Raw genomic sequence first — 21,505 nt, 5'->3', positions numbered from 1 at the left:
TTATTTATTTATTTATTTGACCAATGACAGCGACACAGTCTAAAACAGGCATTGTGGTCGCCTTACAATTTAGTAGGAAGTAGCACATGAAATACTTAGTGGTACATGAAACACTGAATTCTGCTACGAGAGGATTATTTTTTCCAGAAACGTGACAGGAGACATATCACCCCAAAACATAACAGGCAACAAAAGCGTTATTTACTAAAAAGGCTTGATTTCCTTCCCATTTCAAGGCCAGAAAACGTAAAAAAAACCATTATCGTTTCAACACACTGTGTTGTTTTTATTTACCCCAGTAAAAAATAATATTTCTGAATATGTACCATCTATATTTGAAAAAGGCTATATTTGCAAAAAAACATGTGTGTATTTGTACTTCATTTAGACAATGTTATGCTTCATTTAGGCAAAAAATATGTAACATTTGTTTAAATATGCATTTTTTTAAAAAACGGTCCATATGAATCATGTTTGCAAATATTATTTATTATAAATTAATGTAATTAATTTAATTAATTTAAATTAATATAAATTATTTTATTTTATTATTTATTTTATTGTAAAATATTTATAAAAAATATTTGTCATATTTTAAGACATTTAAGACATCTTATATTTAAGAAATTTTTTAGATTTTCAAGTGGGCCCTGAGTTGGTAAAGTTTGGGCACCCCTGACCGAGACCTTTTTTGTGGAATATTTATAGGACAAGGGCACATTTTGGGGGAATTTAGCCCTTCAAAAATCCTTATGTGAGACATGAACACATGCCTTTCTCCTTTCTGTGCCTTTTAAAGATATAGAAACAGGTAAAAATAGGCAGCTAAGAATGCAAATCATGGGACACACCTAATACGTCTCCAAAAAGCCAACAAGGCATATGAATCACATTGTTATTATTATTCTTATGAACATTGTTACGCCCAATAACTACATTAGTGGAGTAGTGACACCTGGCAACTAGCAGGCTAGCGACTAGCCCACTGGCTCCTAATACATATTGGAGTTGTCTTTTAGTTTTGGAGGCTAGGTGTAGCGTTCTTTTCTATGTTGTTATGTGAAATTAATGCACCCAGGAAGGAAGTTATACTAAAATACTACAAGTATGACATGTTATCATTAATGTACCTGTTACTACATACTCACAACATGGATAGAAAACCTTGTTGGAGCTTTTTTGGAGCTCTTTGAATCGCCGCTTTTCTAGGCCTAATAGGTGTGTCCCATGAAGTGCATTCATTAGCTGCCTCTTTTGTCTGTTTTTATATCTTTACAACACACAGAGAAGACAGTGTGTTCATGTCTCATATAAAAAATTACGGGCAAAATAAAAAACCTCAGATTGTAACCTCCAGCGGCCACTGCTCTATGGTTATCATCACAGCTGATACCCTTCTGCCCTTCTTAAGTCAACTTTGAGACAACCTTCAAACCTCAGCTTGGGAAGTAGTCATTTTTTTTTCAAACATTTAGACTGGTAGAATCTTTCAGCAAGTAGTAGCCAACGTAAGCGGCGCCTCCAAGCCTCTTTATTCCCCCTTTCCTGTCAATCTCATTCTTCCTGCTCATTACTGTGATATGGACTTGTCCGTCAAGACGTTCCCACTCTATCAGCTCTCAGAGTTGGAGGGAAGTGGATGTAGTTTGAGCAGTAAACAAGGCAGGGCCGTGTGGAATCAAACAGCTAAGAGCTTCTCTATGCGCTCGCCAATCTCATCCATCACGTCCACCCCGTGGGTAGATAACCCCTGGGAGATGTATTTACCTAGGAACTGACTACAGAACATCATTTAATAAAATAAGCCAACGTGACTCCATGTTGGGCGGCAGCGAGGAGACCAGGATTCAATTCCACCCTCGGCCATCTCTGTGTGGAGTTTGCATGTTCTCCCCGTGCATGCGTGGGTTTTCTCCGGGTACTCCGGTTTCCTCCCACATTCCAAAAACATGCTAGGTTAATTGGCGACTCCAAATTGTCCATAGGTATGAATGTGAGTGTGAATGGTTGTTTGTCTATATGTGCCCTGTGATTGGCTGGTCACCAGTCCAGGGTGTACCCCGCCTCTCGCCCAAAGACAGCTGGGATAGGCTCCAGCACCTTCGCGACCCTCGTGAGGAAAAGCGGTAGAAAATGAATGAATGAATGAAATTGTCCATAGGTATGAATGTGAGTGTGAATGGTTGTTTGTCTATATGTGCTGTGATTGGCTGGCCACCAGTCCAGGGTGTACCCTGCCTCTCGCCCGAAGATAGCTGGGATAGGCTCCAGCACTCCCCGCGACCCTTGTGAGGAAAAGCGGTAGAAAATGAATGAATGAAATTGTCCATAGGTATGAATGTGAGTGTGAATGGTTGTTTGTCTATATGTGCTCTGTGATTGGCTGGCCACCAGTCCAGGGTGTACCCTGCCTCTCGCCTGAAGACAGCTGGGATAGGCTCCAGCACTCCCCACGACCCTCATGAGGAAAAGCGGTAGAAAATTAATGAATGAATGAATGACTCCACGTTGGCCAACATAGATATAGATTTATATGTATTTTGTTTTGTTTTTTTTACATGAAAATCTATAATAATTCTGCATAAATGTGTTTTTTGTTGATATTTTGGTGTGTCTGGAATGAATTAATGACAAAAAATGGTTCCACTCTACTTAGTTTCACCATGCATTCACTCAGGTTACGCCTTTGAATGGCTGTGTTTTAATTTCCAAGCTGCTGGGATTAGCGACTGCATATTAGTTCTCTGAAGTCATCATCATAAAACAATTTTCTTTAAGCCATTTTTCAAGTTTACGTTGTACTAAATGCGGCGCATCACTTTGCGAATTACACTCACTTTCCACCAGAATGATAAAAGAGTGTCTTTGTCATGCAGACAGAGTGACCTAAAAGCATCTATAACACATATCATTAAATGCACTTGCACAATCTAATGACATTTCAATGCAAGAGTCGGATAAACAAAGCTGCTATTATAAAGCTCACTACATATTTATCTAACCATGACTGTAAATGGCATCTGTGACCCCCGTGACCCTGCAAAGACATTTCACTTGACGTCAGCCATTTTTTCAGTATACCGTATAAAGCATAGTGCAGGTGCACATGATGATGTGGTGGGGCTGTAGGTCTCTCTCGGCCATATTGTGTCCACCCAACACTAAATGCAAGAAGAGTTGTAGCTTGTGCCCTCAGGTCAGGAGGCAATGGGCCCACTTTTGTCTCAGGAGACTTTCTACAATTTATCAGCGCTGTCACAAATGATCACGTGACCCTCTGTGAGGCCTCAATATTCCAAGTGTGAATAGCAAGTCTCGTATGCATCAGACGGGAGAAGGGAATCCGCCAAATTTGATCTATTACAAGACTTTGCTGAAATGTTTCTGCATGAATTGTGACTGAGCAAAGTAACAAGTATGGATAATTAATACTTGTACCCTGCAGCAGGCTTCAAGTGTGACTTACTCTTCCATAAAAATGTGAAGAACACCTTGGATTGAAGACAAAGCAAAGCAGTTGTTAGTTGGCACTTTTTTTAACTTTTTGGAAAAGTGCTTTTTTGTGCAATTTAGCACATCAGCCACAATCCTTATGTGAGACGTCTGTGCCTTCTAAAGGTATAAAGACAGGTGAAAAGAGGCAGCTAAGAATGCACGGCATGGGACACACCTATTCCACCTCCAAAAAAGCCAACAAGGCTCAATTTCTATCATTTGAGCTGCATATGAAGCACATTGTGGGGGCGGCACGGTGGTCTAGTGGTTTGCGCGCAAACCTCACAGCTAGGAGACCAGGGTTCAATTCCACCCTCGGCCATCTCTATGTGGAGTTTGCATGTTCTCCCCGTGCATGCGTGGGTTTTCTCCGGGTACTCCGGTTTCCTCCCCACATTCCAAAAGCTAGGACTCCAAATTGTGATTGGCCGGCGACCAGTCCAGGGTGTACCCAGCCTCTCGCCCGAAGACCCTCGTGAGGAAAAGCGGTAGAAAATGAATGAATGAAGCACATTGTTATTATTATTCTTATGAACATTGTTACACCAAAGAACTACATTACTGGCGTAGTGACACCTAGCTACTAGCAGGCTAGCGACTAGCTTGAGCACACAGTGTGTTTCAATGCCTCAGGCCACTAGCCAAAGGTAATGCTACATATTGGAGCTGTCTTTAGCCTTACTTTGAAATATGAAAACTCCCAGTATTTTTCCATCAGTCACATGCAAGTGTTGTGCAACTCTGATTGTGCTATGTGAGCGCATGTCAAGAGCGGCTTCTATGGGAATCCGTTGGACTGAAAATGTGCGTACAAGTTCGAGTGTATACGGGTTCAGCCGTGACTGACGCGTCCGCAAAAATGGGAGCAGGGTTTTGGATTTAAGACCGAACGAGTCCGTGTTTCTTCCTCAAAGGGAAGATGGCATTGATGGAAGATGGCAGTCTGCAGACTCTTCAATGGGCATTTTGCACAGAGGGGACTTCTTTTCCAAATCGACGTCTCACTCGATGACAAGCGTGCGCCGCTCGCACACTGAGAGCCGGCGAGCCAACGAGCGAGGCAACGAGCGAGCCAACCAGCGAGCGCGGCGTTTGCTTGCTGTGATCTCTTGTTTGTTCAAAGATGAAGGCTATGGATATGATTGCACATACATCACAGGCCGCGGGTCATCAGGTGGTCTTTCAAGCAGCAGCTGCCATATTTATTTGGGAGAGAAAAATAGCTAAGGGATGGTGTGGGGGGGGGGGGGGGGAATTAAGTGAAAAAGACGTTTGGAAAGAGCAAAGAGCTGTGAAAACATAGAAATACAAGGAGTGCGACAGAAGTACACAAGTAGGGGTGTCAAGGGGCGCCCAAGTAAGGGGACGAGACGAATGGGTCCATGATAACGAAACATGACGACACTAACATTCATTCATTTTCAACCGCTTATCCTCACGAGGGTCACGGGGTTCTGGAGCCTATCCCAGCTATCTTTGGCCGAGAGGCAGGGTACACCCTGGACTGGTGGCCAGCCAATCACAGGGCACATATAGACAAACAACCATTCACACTCATATTCATACCTATGGACAATTTGGAGTCGCTAATTGACCTAGCATGTTTTTGGAATGTGGGAGGAAACCGGAGTACCCGGAGAAAACTCACGCATGCGCGGGGAGAACATGCAAACTCCACACAGAGATGGCCGAGGGTGGAATTGAACCCTGGTCTCCTAGCTGTGAGGTCTATGCGCTAACCACTAGACCGCAGTGCGACTTACGTATGTTTTTTTTCTACTTAATTATACATTTTTGGCCTTGTGCGACTTATACTTATAGTCCAGAAAATACGGTATTCATGGTTGAAGTGGGCGGCATGGCGGTCGAGTGGTTAGTGCGCAGACCTCACAGCTAGGAGACCAAGGTTCAATCCCAACCCTCGGCCATCTCTGTGTGGAGTTTGCATGTTCTCCCCGTGCATGCGCGGGTTTTCTCCGGGTACTCCGGTTTCCTCCCACATTCCAAAAACATGCTAGGTTAATTAGCGACTCCAAATGAATGTGAATGTGAGTGTGAATGGTTGTTTGTCTATATGTGCCCTGTGAATGGCTGGCGACCAGTCCAGGGTGACAGCTGTGAATGGCTGGCGACCAGTCCAGGGTGACAGCTGGGATAGGCTCCAGCACCCCCGCGACCCTCGTGAGGAAAAAGCGGTAGAAAATGAATGAATGAATGATTGAAGTGGGTCAGTCCAATGTAAAAATGTTCCAACTCAACAAATAGCAGCACTTCTGCCCCCTTCAGTCAGCCAAAGGACATGCTAACAATACAAACAATAAAATAACATAAAATAACATGACTCAATGATGATGCATTGGAGATTGTTGCCTCCATGAGTAGCATGCTCTTACAATTGAAGGTCATGGAAAGAGTACAAAGTTCTCCTGAGAGTTGAACTAACTTGTGTGAGTTTTTCCCAGAGAATCGTGGACAAAATGGAAGCTGTGGTATAAATCTTTTAACAGCCTCTGGACCTTCACTCCTCACCGCCAACAACCCCCCACAAGTTTGGGCGGGAAGCCTGAAGGCTCTTCAGCCTCTCGTCTTTATTCAAGCGCTCTGGTCTTTCTCCTTCTTGTTCAGTCTGTTCCCAGTCCGGCTCTCCGAGCGAGCGACCCCGTGAGGCTCTCCCTTTGGGACTTGCGTCCGCGTGGTCCCGATCGGGCGAGGCGGCCGGTGACGTCTCTCTGCTGTCTGAGAGGAGAATCCCGCTCCCTGAGCTGTATTCGCTGTTTGAGTCTGCACCTACGGAGCGGCCATCAAACACATGAGGAGGAGATGGGACAGATGGTCGCAGCACTTCCATAAACAAACACGGCACGAGGAAAGCCAGGCTCCACAAATAGTCCGCCAGGCAAAATCTGCCTGCTTCTTTTCTTCACAGCAAATCCTTTGGTTATTTTCAACAGTCAAAACAAAATAGTTATATTAAGTGAATTAATATTTAGTGAATAGCAAACCCTGTACTTAAGATTTGGTGTATTGCAGATCGAAAATCTACTAGGTCTACATGGATGATGTTGGCATCAAAGTAAAAAGGAGACTTTGATGAGATCTCAGCTACTGATGCTGCTAGTTCAGTGACTTTTACAAGTAGAGGAATGATATTTGTACCACAGTCCTTGTGGTTTGACTTGTATCATTTTTTCCAAAAATTGCTTTTGTTGACCACTGCACGGTGGTAAAGTGGGTACCATGTTGCCCCACAGAATCAGGAGATGAGGAAGACCTAGGTTGGAATCTCTGCTTGGGCATCTCTGTGTGGATGGATGGACGGACGGACATAAGGATGGATAGATTGATGAATGAATATGACAACTTTATTTTCTCCATTCCAACTTTTACTATCTGTTTTTTTGCCTTTGCAATTAGCTCTAAATACTCTAATTCTTCATCACATTCACAGTTTTTGCAGGTTTTAAGATACAAAATAACATGTTTCATCTGCTGGTGTTTTTGTATGTTCCAATAGAAAACATTCACTGTAAACCTTTATGCTAATCCCACCACTGTGACCTTTCGCATTGCCCTGTAGCTTCATGAGGAAGGTCAACATTAGCCCTTTTTTAAACATTACTACGTTCCAAAAGAACTAAAGGGCTTTCATACATTGATTTATTTGTGGTGGCAGACCACCTGTTAGCTCTCACTTATGAACACATTATGATGGGACCGTTGGTGAAGGTAGCTTACACCTCTGTACAACTCCATTCTTCATACGCACCTGATCTGCCAGAATAAGACGACGTAGCAAGAAGGATCATTGTTGCCAACTCTTGCTACACACTCCTGATTAAAATGCTAAGACCAGCTGAAAATGTTATCAGGAGTGTATTAAGGAAGTATTTATACCACTCCAGAATGTCTTTTTCCAAAAAGTGACTAAACTAGTGGCTTCTTCTGCTCCGAATGGACATTTTTAAAGAAAGTATGTAACTGTAGCTCTTCTCAATGAGCAGCAGTTCCTGCTTTGACCATGCTCAAAATAGCTATGACATCATACAATGTACCCAACCACAGATAGATCGCAGTAATGTGGGGAAACAGTGCAGCACATCCTTTTGCAGATTAATGAGATCAATTTGATACCTGCATCTGCCAGTCTGCAGGCCTTTTGGCCTTTTCAGAGTCTTTTCACACAACACTTTCCTCCAATCAATACGTCCGAATAAGCAGCAAGCCTGTCATTAGCGGGCGAATGGATGAAGATGATAAACACACAGTATGAACTAACCTTTGGCATGAAACAAAAAGGGCGAAGGCACGCTGAAGGCGAGCAATAGCAGCATGCAAACAGCAGCGATCATTAAGTGCCTTCAGAAAAAAAAGTCTCCGTGCTGAGTGTGTCAGGTGGCAGTTTGAGGCATTCCCACAAGAGGCATCTCTTTGTGGAGTTAGCATTTTTTCTCTGTGCACATGTGGCTTTTCTCCGGGTTCTCCGCATTGGTGACTCCAAATTGTCCATAGGTATGAATGTGAGTGTGAATGGTTGTTTGTCTATATGTGCCCTGTGATTGGCTGGCCACCAGTCCAGGGTGCACACCACCTAAAAAAAGCTGGGATAGGCTCCAGCATACCTACGACGCGCATAGAAAATGGATGGAAAATACTCCCAAGTTACTGATGTTCATACAACACCAATCTGAGTGCATGTAAATGTGCTACTATGCTCTGTCACTGGCCTGCACTTTTGTGGAACGCCAGCGCTCAAAGATGTGATATTAGAGCGGAGAGACGTGTTGACAGAGAATATTAGACCGGGGACGACGCTGAAAGGATTGGAACACAAGTAATAATAATGAATTGGCTGGTTATTTTCAAGCCGGCTGCACAAACGTTAGCTCCACGAGAACACATGCGGGGCATCGACTCCAAGGCACGGATGAAAGGAGCGAAGGAGAGGAGGAGAATAATCCTCTCAGAGTACACGGATGAACGCTTGTGTTGATTCATTTACACATACTGTATATGCCTCTTATTATATTAATGCAGGCAAGACAGAAGTAAAATAGCGTTAAAAGAACTTGCTTGCTGTTCTTTGGTAGACATACTGTATAATAAATCTCACACTGCAGCTTAATGAATGTCAAAAGGAAAGCATTCATTTGAGTCAGTCACTGGGGAAGAAAAAGCCCACTCCTGTCGGAAAATAAACTTCAGATTTTTTGGGTTATTGGAAGCATTTTGTGGTACTGGCAGACATTTGTCGATGCAGTCCGAGTGACAGACGATTAGCTTATTTAGATTATTGATAGGGAAGGCTAGTAACAACATTTATTGGCACCGATCAAATTCCATGGCTACTCCTGAGGTCCGACTCGCCTAAAATCGAAAGGTACCGAAATGAAAATATTAAATATATATTAATATTAATATAATTTATATATATATATAAACCCCACCTCTCGCCCAAAGACAGCTGGGATAGGCTCCAGCGCCCCCGCGACCCTCGTGAGGATAAATGAATGAATTAATTAATTATATATATATACTATATATATATATATATATATATATATATATATATATATATATAAAATGAATGTGAGTGTGAATGGTTGTTTGTCTATATGTGCCCTGTGATTGGCTGGCCACCAGTCCAGGGTGTACCCCGCCTTACGCCCGAATATATATATTCATTCATTCATTTTCTACCACTTTTTCCTCACGAGGGTCGCGGGGGTGCTGGAGCCTATCCCAGCTGTCTTTGGTTTATATATATATATATATATATATATATATTCATTCATTCATTCATTTTCTACCGCTTTTCCTCACTCACATTCATACCTATGGACAATTTGGAGTCGCCAATTAACCTAGCATGTTTTTGGAATGTGGGAGGAAACCGGAGCACAGAGATGGCCGAGGGTGGGAATATATATACATATATAATATAAATATATATTATTACAAATAAATAAATATAATTTTTTAATGACAATTTGAAATTGTCACAGTGCAGCAGAAAATCCAGCTCACTGTGACATCACAGTGAGCCAGTGTTCAAAAAACCCTGAAAGCGAGGGTTCAGAGCCATCCCAACCTCCTTTTAGGGCTGACTTCCAAACGCACAAACCTAATTATCTGTTGGTTTAACACCAGAATACAACTTTCTAACTACATTTGTAGTTCAAGAAAGTGGAAAAAGCATAATAGTTCCCCCTTTAAGATACGGTATAATGTGCTTCAGCGTACAAGCCATTATTTTTCCATACAGAATTCTACTCCATTCTTGTGAGAACTGACATGAACAGAGAGTGACAGAAAGATTTCTAAGCCACCACGCAAGAGAACCCAGATCCACGTGTAATATTTGGAGGCTTGATCGCTCACCGAGACAAGATGGGTGTGTGCAGGGAGGCGGGACACCGCGTGGGCGCGAGCAGACGGGTCAGTGGAGCGGTGAAGGCTGCGGTGAGCGACCTGACTGAGTTGATCACAGAGTGTGACAGGAGCGCCGCTACCCGTCACATCACCATCTCCAGTCACGGACCCAAATGTCGCCTGGACTCTCCCGGCCGTGCGTGTGACACGTGAAGAGAGGTGGATTTGTCAGTGCGGGGTCACTTTTAGATACAAAAGACGACATCAAGCGCAGGAATGCTAAAAAATCTGCAATTGCTGAAGTCTGGATCGGCCCTAAAGTTGTGTAATTTGGATTTTTAACACATATCAGCAAAATAAATTGATGAGGTTGCATGTATTTTGCTTTTTATTTGGCTTTTCTGTGGAAAACTTGGCTAAAAATGAGAAATCGTTGTCGTACCTCAATAGCCTCAATATAATTTATAGTTCATTTTTGGTATACCTTAAAAGAGTGAAGACTAGCTTGTGCACTGTGTTCTGTTTACGCATAAATTAGGCCCTTTTGCATGCAAAACACATCAAAAATTGTCATGAAATGATGCTCCCGCATGACTTATTTACACCTTGTCAAGTACTGTTTACGTCTAGTGCACGATAGTCGCACACACGACGGACATTGTATGCACCGTCACCACCGCTTCCAGCATCCGTGATGCCGTCATGGAATTATTTGGTCCCACTGTGTCCCAGCGGGCATCACACCTTTATTTAATTCCTCTATTCACAAGATGTTGAAGAAGCTCTAATCGCAGAAAAGAAACTCTGTTTATTTTGTGTAAGTATTTAGTGTTTTATTTGTGTAGCATTATAGAGTGTGCATATACAGGCAGCGTCTTACCTGCATTCAAATTACAAACTCACCCATGTCTGGAGTTGCAAAACGTCTTTTCCACCACAATCGGAGGATCTACCGATTGTATATGTAGATGTAATGAAAACGATTGTTTTGGAAATTCAAGGAAATCCAGCTGGAATAGGTGCAGAATCTGGAAGATCTACAGGCGTCCAACTCCAAACAAAGGCCCGAAAAATTAGCATTTTTTTGCATTTTTATTAATATTTTGTATTCCACATGTACATACACATTGAAGTATGACAATTAACAACAGCGTGTATTTTTGTCTTTCATGCAGCGCTCCAGTTGGCGTCATGTGGGTTCAGTCAGAGGTCTGTTTTCATTGAACTAAAGTGAAAAATAAGGCCTCCGTTGTCAACACACAAGCTTCTTTTTACATATTGCATAATGGGACGCGCTTCATACGGCAGCATCCCCAGTAAACATTCCCTCAGATGCACAGCAGTCTCATGAGGATAAATTAGTGTCAAGCGGAACAGCGTTAAAGACGCTCGTGCGTTTTTACAGTCAAAAGTTTTCCATATGGCAACCTACTTGTCTTGTCGACAAGCCGCCTGGCGAGTGGCACGACACTTCTACCACAGACTGGTGTGTTGGGACACTTGTTTCATTAACACCTTATGGAAAAAAAAGGCGCAGGGTGTTGCTCATGAGCAAAAGAGTAGAAGCATCAAAGTCAGTGGAACATTTGTTGTTGTTGTTGTAGCATTTCTGGTGACCTACTCCCATTTGGATACACAGGAAATGAACAAAGCAGTAAGTGACTGCTGAAACCTGGCAGGGTCAAAAGTGACCTATTATGCTCATTTTTCAGCCCATTGTATCGAGTAGTATTCATATAGAGCAGCTACACACTATAACAGTTTTCTAGATCTTCCAGAATCTGCACCTATTCCAGATGGATTTCCTTGGATTTTATTTATTTATTCCATCCACGGCCCGCCTCCTTGCACACCCACCCACTCCCCTGTGATTGGTCACATTCCCAAGTACTTCTGGACTACTGCCGAACCCCACTTATTAATTTAGTGGGTATAGGAGTTGATAATGAATAAAACCTTAGAAGAGCTACTTGAAGACCCCTATCTGTGAGCTGCGAGTAGCAGTATTTTGAAAAGAGGCAATATTTTCCCGTTGAGGCGCGTCATAACGTGAAAATTCCGTTTGTAGAGACGTTCGTAGTAGATGTGCCACTGTACAAATCTATTTTATATTGATATGGTACAACGTGTTCTCCCAAGAATTACATAGAAACTCATTGACATCTGCAAACAACGTAGAACCTCTCTTGAGTGTTCTGAACTCTAATTTACATGCCAGTGTTGAACTGAGCAGCATTCAAGTTCAGTAAAGAATTAATAGATGGTAATAATGCTAATTATATCATATTATGATAGATATTTATATAGAGCATAAAGGCTCTTCCAGGGGTTTGTACGCACCCGCCAGGTTAGCTATAGTCCAACATGGAGTCAACATACCTGAGATGTCGGAGTCGCTGTCCAATTCTCCTTCTGCTAAAAGCCTCCTTTCTGCCAGACGGACTTCCGGAACATAGAAGTCTCCCTGCCGAGCCAACGGAGCCATGAAGTGGATCAACCCCTCCCTGTAGATCTCAAGGAATGGGTGCGCGCACAGCTTTCTTTCCTATCGCAATGGGAAAATAAGAAACACATTGAGGGTACTGTCATGCGTTGTTGTTATGTTAGAACAACATAGGGGACAGGCACACGTGTGCACTGCAAAATATTGAAAAAATTCTATAAAAGAAAGAAAAATCCACAATAGTTCAAACTGACAAAAGTAATAATTAGAAAAAACTGTGAAATTTGCCGAAAAAACCCAGAAACTGACAAGCGACAAAGCCACAGGAGCTTTTTTTGAGTCACATCAGCGGATGGTTGCAAATCGACGGAAACACGAAGGGAACTTGCTTATGTTGGTACAATGAAATCAGACTTGACAAGATTTTCTGACTCTTGCTTCCCCTTTTTCACCAGCTTAAAGTATGCGCATTCAAACTTTGCAAGTGCACCAGAGTAGACGTGTCAATTATATAACGAGTACGCTGTCAAATCTCCCAATTCCTTCCCCCGTTCGCCTCACTCATCGAAGACGGCGCTCATTAACCTTTCATACGCCGCCCCTCTCTCTTGTTATTCCGCTCATGCGAGGCCGACGTCTGTTACTTGCACACTTTGGGCACGGGGCTACACATCTGGCATCTTGCAGCTGCCGTGCGGCGAGCGGCCGGTGCGATCGATCACGTTGTGAAAGTAGACCGTGAAGGTCAACGTGTTCTCGTGAGGACTGAGTATGAGTCAAGTGTTGTGTTGCATTCAAGTTGGAGGAGATGTGAGTCAGCAACACTGGCAGAAAAAAAACACAAACAATTCCTTTTTGGAATTGAATTTGAATATGATAGATATTTTCCGAGGCTCGGAATGAGCTGACGTGGATGATGCTGAGGTTCTGAGAATGTGAGACAAGATGCGTCATGGTAGTTTGGGTTTTGCATATTTTTCTTGAACATTCCAAATTGGATGGCCCTTTCTTGAAGAGACACCTTTTCTTTGATTCGATGAGAGGAAAAGCATCAGGCTATTCAGTCCAGTTAATAAAAGACGCTCACATATGTTCAGCCTGGACTCGTCTCCATCTTGAGCTGCAGTAGCTTGTAGGCATGAGCGTTTGGAGCATCAATAACTTGGTACGCCTTGTGAATTTGTATCTTTCTTCGACTTTCAACCGTAAGGATAGTTATGCGGCTTTTTTGTGACGAATCTTGGGAGCATAAGTGTGTCCCGCAGGCCTCTTGCTGATCTTTGAATAAAGGAACAGCAGTGACAGTGAGGTTATTGAAGAATTGAACACAGTATGGCATATGCACACACACACACACACACACACATACACAAAGCATATTCTTTACAGGAGACGGCTTACTTCGTTCCAAAACTCCATCACGTCGTCTTCCGTTGCCATCTGTCTGCTAACCCAGTTCTGACAGAAATGGCACGCCTTGCTGTGCTGCCTGGATCTCCATCCATTTTGGGTGGTTTCAATTATCAGTTCTGCAGCATGTACTGTATACATCATGCCGGGGCCGCTGCATAATGCATCCGTGTGTATGTGCACATATGACTGACAGACACGGCGTCATGATTTGTCACATGTCAAACAATGCATTAACGATCGCTACAGCAGTGGCTCCACTTTTAGTCCTTATTTCTTTGATTCTAAATAATGGAAGGTCGTAGGGAGCTGCCGAGTAGCAGCAGTTAAAGGAAAGTGCACTTTTTTTTTTTTTAATGTTGGCCATCAATCCTGTTGTGGGACATGAAAACACGTCTTTCTCTTTTCTGTGCCTTCTAAAGATATAAAAACAGGTGAAAAGAGGCAGCTAATGAATGCATGTCATGGGACACACCTATTGGTCTTGGAAAGGCGGCTATTCAAAAAACTACAAAAAGCTCCAACAAGGTTTTTTTTCTTTATTTACAACATATTGCGCAACTGCAGGGTCTTGAGACGTATGCTAACTCGCAAACTAGACAGCTAGCGACCTAAACGGTAGCCTTCAAGTTATTTCCTTTAAACTTAAATAGCCAAGCCTAGCTTAAATTACCACTTCCACACGGATAGGGAGGATAACTATTAACAGTTATTTAACCTTTAACATGAACATTAATCAAACGTAATATTTTTTTCTGGGTACATGATACCATACAGCATCCATATCAAACTAACATTAAACTTTCATATCAAGGCGGGGGCCTCAAACTAGTGTCCTGTGGGCCACATTTGGCCCGCGGGCCGTGTGTTTGAGACCCCTGCTTTACAGGAAGAATAAGTCCTTCCCATTATGTGCTACTTTTCATATGTTTTTATATCTTTAGAAGGCACAGAAAAGAGAAAGACGTGTGTTCATGTCTCACATAAGGATTGTGGATAATGGGCTATGTAAAAAAAGGCCACTGTTCCTTTAAGACTAGCTAACTTAAATCTAAAAATGGTCACCAATCAACCTTTCTTTGCCCTCTGCAAAGACACCAATCATTTACTTTCAAGATGGAAATTGCGTGAGCGGTTTGCAATATATGTTTAAATGAAAACAGGTCTTATATCAATCTATACATGAAGTGATGTCCCCATCAAAGCCGCTTTGTAAAGTTAGCCGTCACGTCAAGTTGTTTCATGTGCTCTGGCCAATGGGCTGCTTCAGAATAGATCCAAAATGAATCCCATTTAAAATACATTTGCAGTATAAAGAGACAGCAGAAAATGTATTAGCAGATAACGGTTTCTTATTCTTGTCCTTTTGAGATGGAACTAAAGTTTTTGAGGGTAAAAGTGATGACTGGCCGCACGGTGGACTCATGGTTAGCATGTTGGCCACCCAGTCGGGGCGTCAGGAGACACTCAGTTCACAAGTCCAGACCATAAACAAGATTGGGAGACCAGACAGGATTAACAGTACTTTGAATAAAAGTACTAATTACACTTCTGTGAGTATGCTAGCGGCCTCGCCTCCACCCACTGATACAGAGACCGACAAAGGGGCTCACTCCATTCATGCCGTTGTTTTACGGAACAGACATGGCGACAAGGTGACTAAAGAGTGAACCGTCTTCCTGCCCGTTTGTGACCCACATTTCTTCCGGTCGGTGAAGTTGGCATTGAAACTAGGAATATTCATTCATTCATTTTCTACCGCTTTTTCCTCACGAGGGTCGCGGGGGTGCTGGAGCCTATCCCAGCTGTCTTCGGGCGAGAGGCGAGATACACCCTGGACTGGTCGCCAGCCAATCACAGGGCACATATAGACAAACAACCATTCACACTCACATTCATACCTATGGACAATTTGGAGTCGCCAATTAGCCTAGCATGTTTTTGGAATGTGGGAGGAAACCGGAGTACCCGTAGAAAACCCACGCATGCACGGAGAGAACATGCAAACTCCACACAGAGATGGCCGAGGGTGGAATTGAACCCTGGTCTCCTAGCTGTGAGGTCTGCACGCTAACCACTCAACCGCCGTGCTGCCCGAAACTAGGAATAAATAAATAAAAACATTGGAACAATTCAGACTCGGACTGTCAGTCCCGGTTCCTATGGACGCTAGTGACCGGATGTCCAACCAAGCCTAAGAACACCTGCGTATGGAATATCCATAAAAGTCCCATATGGAGCATCGCTAGTTTGAAGCAATAATGAAGCCTTAGCAGGACTACAGGTCCCGGTACGTCCCCCGTGAAAGGGCCACTAAAAGACACCTGAGGCGTCGTTTAGCAATTATTGCTGCAGCGTGTCCAGCTAAAACTGAAGCACTGCCTCATTTAGATCGCATGCATAATTCAAATGCCTTTTCACTGCATACACTAATTAGTCCAAAGATTGTTTTGTATTTATGCATTTGTGCCCGTCTGTCGCTTTCCCACAAAGCATTTTTACCGCCCAGGCTTGATTTCGACTACACTTAATTGCGGAGCTCGTGGTTCAACATTGCTTTTGACTATTTTCAGCAGCAGATTAATATGAGCAGGTGAGTATTAATAGCAGCACAAAGGTGTTGTTGGGATGAAGTAAAAATAAACTGGAGTGCCCTTGTTTCTTGTCCTGACAGAATGTGTCGCCCGGTCTCACACGGCGTCTCATTCATGTGTTGGAAGCATTTTTGGAACACGGCGGTGATCAAGGGCAAGCAGGCCTATCAAACGCTCGTTTCAAGGATCAAATCATCGGCAATCTTTTCATAATTTGACTGTTGGCTATATTTAAGACCCGAGGTGGTCTTCTTTAGCCGACCTGTGACTTTAGCCGTGTGAAAAATGGAGCCGGCATTGATTACCCATTGTCTTCATCGGTAAAGACCAAACCCCCGGGAGCCTTGCTGCACAGTCAAGTCCTCGTCTACGCCGCTCCCAGCCAAAGGGCAGTCAAATAATAAGACCTGCAGTGGAATCCCCGACACAAAGTGCACCAGAGACTTGTATAATTGGGGAGGGGATTGTGCATAGCGCGCTATTGATTTTTGTCAGATTCCTTCCATGCGCTGCACAATCAGGACCGCCGGGACCGAAGCAAACACATAAAGGGAGTAAAGATAGCAAGGTCATGTGAAGGTCATATCTTCATATACTATACACATGCTACACATCACGGGCAGATCCCACTTTGTAATGAAAGAATTCCAAAGGGGAAATTACCCAATTACATGACTTTGTCTTCTTCTCTTTACTTTAATTGTCTATAAATGAGGAACTTTAGAGACCATCCATGTATGCTTTGTGCCACTGTGTGCTTGTAACAGGCCAAACTGCTGCATCTTAGAAAATGAAATGATCAGAAAAGGCGTTTTTTTACGTTAAGTGTCTATTATTCAGCTAATTTCCTGCATGTTAGCAATTTGAAACTTTTGTACATGAATCCCTTCTGGAAGGGATGACTCAAACCAAAACGGATGCTAACCGAATCCATTGATGATTGATGATTCATTCATGATGAATAAACATTTAAGGTTACTTAAAGACAACATATGGCAGCAAGATGGCTAGGAGTTATTTCTTGAATTCAAATAGTGTTTTTCTCACCTCACTGACCCAAAATGGAGTAAAGAAACCTGCAAGTGGCAACATATTGATAAAGAAGGCGAGAAACATGATTGAATTCAAGAAATAAGTCATGAGGATGTCCGTGAAGCGGAGATTCCAACCCAGGTCTTCACCATATCCTGACTGCGTGGCCACCGTTGCTAGCCATGAAGCCCACTAGCCAAAAACTGGACTGGACGGGAATGTAGTTGTTTCCAATTCCAAGCCTCTCTATATCGTGCTACCTGTTACCATACATCCATACATCAATTTTCCTCCGCTTATCCGAGTCCGGGTCGCAGGGGCAGCAGTCTTAGTAGGGAAGCCCAGACTTCCCGGTCCCCGGTCTACCTGTTACACCCCCCCTTAATCCACCCATGCTTCACATTTGAAGATCCTGACGATGTGCAGCATAGTCTTTCCCATTCCAGGTCACTAGCCTGGGGGACGACATCTTCACATGGGTCCCCATGAGAGTGCATCATGCTCCCTTTGCATTTTAAGACTTCTGAATCCCATGGTAAAACACAGCTATTCACTTAGCCTACTGTACATTATGCTTTGATAGGTTGTGTTTTTTTAATCTATAGAAAGTCATGAAAGTCATTAATGCAGCTTGCGCTATCACAATCATTTTACATTTGGTATGACTGACAAATATACAATTTCAATTATGTTTTACATCTTGACAAGAAGCTCATCATCCAAAGTGTCCATATGAAATCTCAATGTGGTCAATTTCTTCCATTTTCTATGCCGCATATGCCGTTAGCTTTATTGGCGACGCCAAATTGTCCATAGGTATGAATGTGAGTGTGAATGGTTGTTTGTCTATATGTGCCCTGTGATTGGCTGGCCACCAGTCCAGGGTTTACCCCGACTCTCGCTAAAGACAACTGGGATAGGCTCCAACATACACCCTAGTGAGGATAAGTGGCATAGAAAATGGATGGAGGTTTTTCTCCTCCTTTTTGTTGGGAACTGACATTTTCCTGAAACTTAGCTATGTCCTACTACTCATAAAAGGTAGAAAAGCTCTTATTCTGATGAAAGATGAGAGTCTAATCTTTATTTTGGTAGGTTTCATGTTTGTACAGTCATAGAACAAAATCTTCTGTGTGACTTGAAAAATTTGTCAAAATGGCCGGTTGGATGGCTGCCATACACTTACCACTTCCACGTGGAATGGGAGGAGAACTATCATGTAGGACACGCCATGTCTGACAGTATTAAGGTAATATCATGTAAGCTAATGTCGCAATGTTTTGTGTCATTACCACATATTACTTGTATGTCCATAGACCATAGTCTATTATTACCATAGACCATAGTCTATTATTACCATAGACCATAGTCTATTATTACCATAGACCATAGCCTATTATTACCATAGACCATAGCCTATTATTACCATAGACCATAGTCTATTATTACCATAGACCATAGCCTATTACCATAGACCATAGTCTATTATTACCATAGACCATAGTCTATTATTACCATAGACCATAGTCTATTATTACCATAGACCATAGTCTATTATTACCATAGACCATAGTCTATTATTACCATAGACCATAGCCTATAATTACCCCAAAAACGGGCATCATTTATTCATTCATTCATTCAATTCTGAAAAACCACAATATAGCGAAGGAATGATCATCAAACTCCGGTATTTTGTGAGAGGTGACTGTATTTGTTTGTTGCTTTGTTTTAAACATACTGAATGGACTTCTAAGAAAGTTAGCTGCAACTTTTTACATATTTAATTTGATGCAGATGAGGTCAGCCAAGCCTCTACTGTTTATTCTGGTGTAAAACGTTGTACTGTAAATAAAGCGCCAAGCTCCAAGCTCTGAGCACAGGGTGAGAATATGGCGCCAGAATTTGTCCTCGGGGGGAAAATCAACACAACCATTTGATTGCGACTTAACAGAAGCAAAAGTTGAGAATGCCTCCGGATTCCAAGGGGGCGTTCAGCCTACTGGGCTCTACGGGGAATAAGTCATCTTTGGTAACACAAAGGTTGTTTTTATGAAGAAAAACAGTCAACAAATAATAATTAGATGCAAACAGCCAACAAAGCCTCTTGTCTCCAGAGAAGCCCAGCATGAAGACGTGAACGCTGCTGCCAGCAAAGTATAGATAAGCGATTCCCACTGTGGTGCCACACTATTTATTCAGTAGCAAAACACAACCTGAATTACACCAGTTCAATAAAAGTCTTCATCTTATCAATCAGGAGTGAAGCAAGTCTGCAGTACGTGTTAAGCCGCTTTTACACTGATAGCCAGATAAGATTGAAGTTGAAGTGCTAATTAAACGTTGGAAATTAAACGGCACGGCCGAGCCGTCACTCGCTCACGGCTGCGGCACAGCAAAGCGACATTTCACCACGTCCTTTTCCGCACCATGTGCTAATAATGACAGTAATCGTAAAATTACAGGGAGACAAACCTTCCTTCTCTTCACAACAATTTGCCGCCACATCTTTGTCAAACTGCACACGTTGTTGCCGTGTCGTTTGTGTTACTTAACCCATTTTAGGGATGGGCGACACAGCCTAAAATCCATCTGCAATGGAAAAAATTGCATGGAAAAAAATTATTAGACCACCCTTTTTTCCCGATGTATCCATCCATTTTAATGCCTGGTACGACTAAAGGTTGTAAGGTTGTTCGGGCAGATATAATGATGATAACAAAAATAGCTCAGAAGAGAGAGAGCAGGCTAGGGAAGTGAGTTGGGCACAAAGACAAAAAGTGATGTTGGGGGTTCAGAGTTGAGTTTTAGCTTGGTGTGGGTTAGGGTATTATTGTTGTTCCTGTTGTGAGATCATTCAGTAACATTGCTGACACCGAGCCACCAGTGTGGAATACTACATTAAAAAAGCGTCTTAGCTAAGATTCTCTGTATTGTTTGACGTAGACGCCAATGACTGCAATGCAAGGCAGGTACACTTCCTGTCCCTCATTTAATACTGTGTTGAAACTGTACGCCTCTGGGGTCTACCATTTGACGTTTTAGTTCCATGAGCCTCAGGATGTTTTTGAAAAGTGTGAAATTACTGTCTCAGCAGCAATGGCGCTGCCAGAGGCCTTGCTTATCAATCCCACATGGTTCAAAGAGAGAATGTTTTTTTGCCTTTGCCATCAAGAGACGATGACAGTGTGAACACACTAAATCACATTCAATCTACATTTGCGCCAACATTATTCCTTAAAAGGCTGTGCTCTTCAACTTCTGATCAGCCTGTTTCTCTTGAATGTTTATTTGTCTCACTCTCATTTCTTCTTTTTTAATTTTGAAGCTCTACTTAGAACCTAGATCAGGGGTCTCAAATCTCACTTTACCTGGGGACCACTGGAGCTGGGGTCTGGGCAAGGCTGGGCCGCATCAGGTTTTCCAAAAAAAAAAAAAAAACGCATTTATTAAAAACAGAAAAATATACAAACTTTTTCAGTGCTTTGGTTTCGATTTTCTACAATAAAAGCTCTGATAAAACATTCCACTGTTCTCAAATATCTTAATTTTTATTTTTCTGCACAAAATAAGATGAAAAATAAATAAACAAATGAAGAATAAAGAAAATCAATCAATCAGTAATAAATAAATATAATAATAATAATAATAAAAAAATGGCAAATAATAAAAACTTAAGAAACCACATAGGTGAATTATTTTTTTCAGATTAAAATGAACAAATCATTATTAGAGCCCTGTAGACATGAGAAAACATGACTGTAGTCACATTTATACTCTTTTTATTTACAACATATTGCGCAACTGCAGGGTCTTGAGACACATGCTAACTTGCAAACTAGAGAGCTAGCGACCTAAACGGTAGCCTTCAAGTTATTGCCTTTAAACTTAAATAGCCAAAAACTTACCACTTCCACACGGATAGGGAGGATAACTATTAACAGTTATTTAACCTTTAACATGAACATTAATCAAACGTAATAATTTTTTCTGGGTACATGATACCATACAGCATCCATATCAAACTTATTCGGGCCGCACTAACATTAAACTTTCATATCAAGGCGGGGGCCACAAACTAGTGTCCCGCGGGCCGCGTGTTTGAGACCCCTGACCTAGATCCAACAGTGTAAACTGTATATTCTTGACATTTTGCAACTGG

At 42.4% G+C, this 21,505-nt stretch overlaps 1 protein-coding gene across 2 annotated transcripts in view; it reads right to left on the bottom strand.

Annotated features, from left to right (window-relative positions):
- Window positions 1–5,695: 5,695 nt before the first annotated feature.
- tex264b (testis expressed 264, ER-phagy receptor b) overlaps window positions 5,696–21,505 on the bottom strand; it is a 28,751-nt gene continuing 12,941 nt past the window's right edge. Inside the window, exons 3-5 of one of the 2 annotated variants that reach the window (XM_058079606.2) lie at window positions 12,244–12,409; window positions 11,297–11,379; window positions 11,039–11,089 (exon numbers count right to left, since the gene is read on the bottom strand). In XM_058079606.2, coding sequence (XP_057935589.2) covers window positions 11,054–11,089; window positions 11,297–11,379; window positions 12,244–12,409 — 285 coding nt within the window. In that variant the 3' untranslated portion in view covers window positions 11,039–11,053. Of the gene's footprint in view, window positions 6,283–11,038; window positions 11,090–11,296; window positions 11,380–12,243; window positions 12,410–21,505 lie in introns of those variants that run through there. The other variant, XM_058079595.2, reaches the window with a different exon arrangement.

The sequence above is a fragment of the Doryrhamphus excisus genome, linkage group LG11, assembly GCF_037039965.1.
Source record: "Doryrhamphus excisus strain RoL-2023G ecotype Guam linkage group LG11, RoL_Dexc_Guam_v1.1, whole genome shotgun sequence".
Lineage (NCBI taxonomy): Eukaryota > Metazoa > Chordata > Actinopteri > Syngnathiformes > Syngnathidae > Doryrhamphus > Doryrhamphus excisus.
This window is presented reverse-complemented; position numbering and strand designations above follow the sequence as displayed.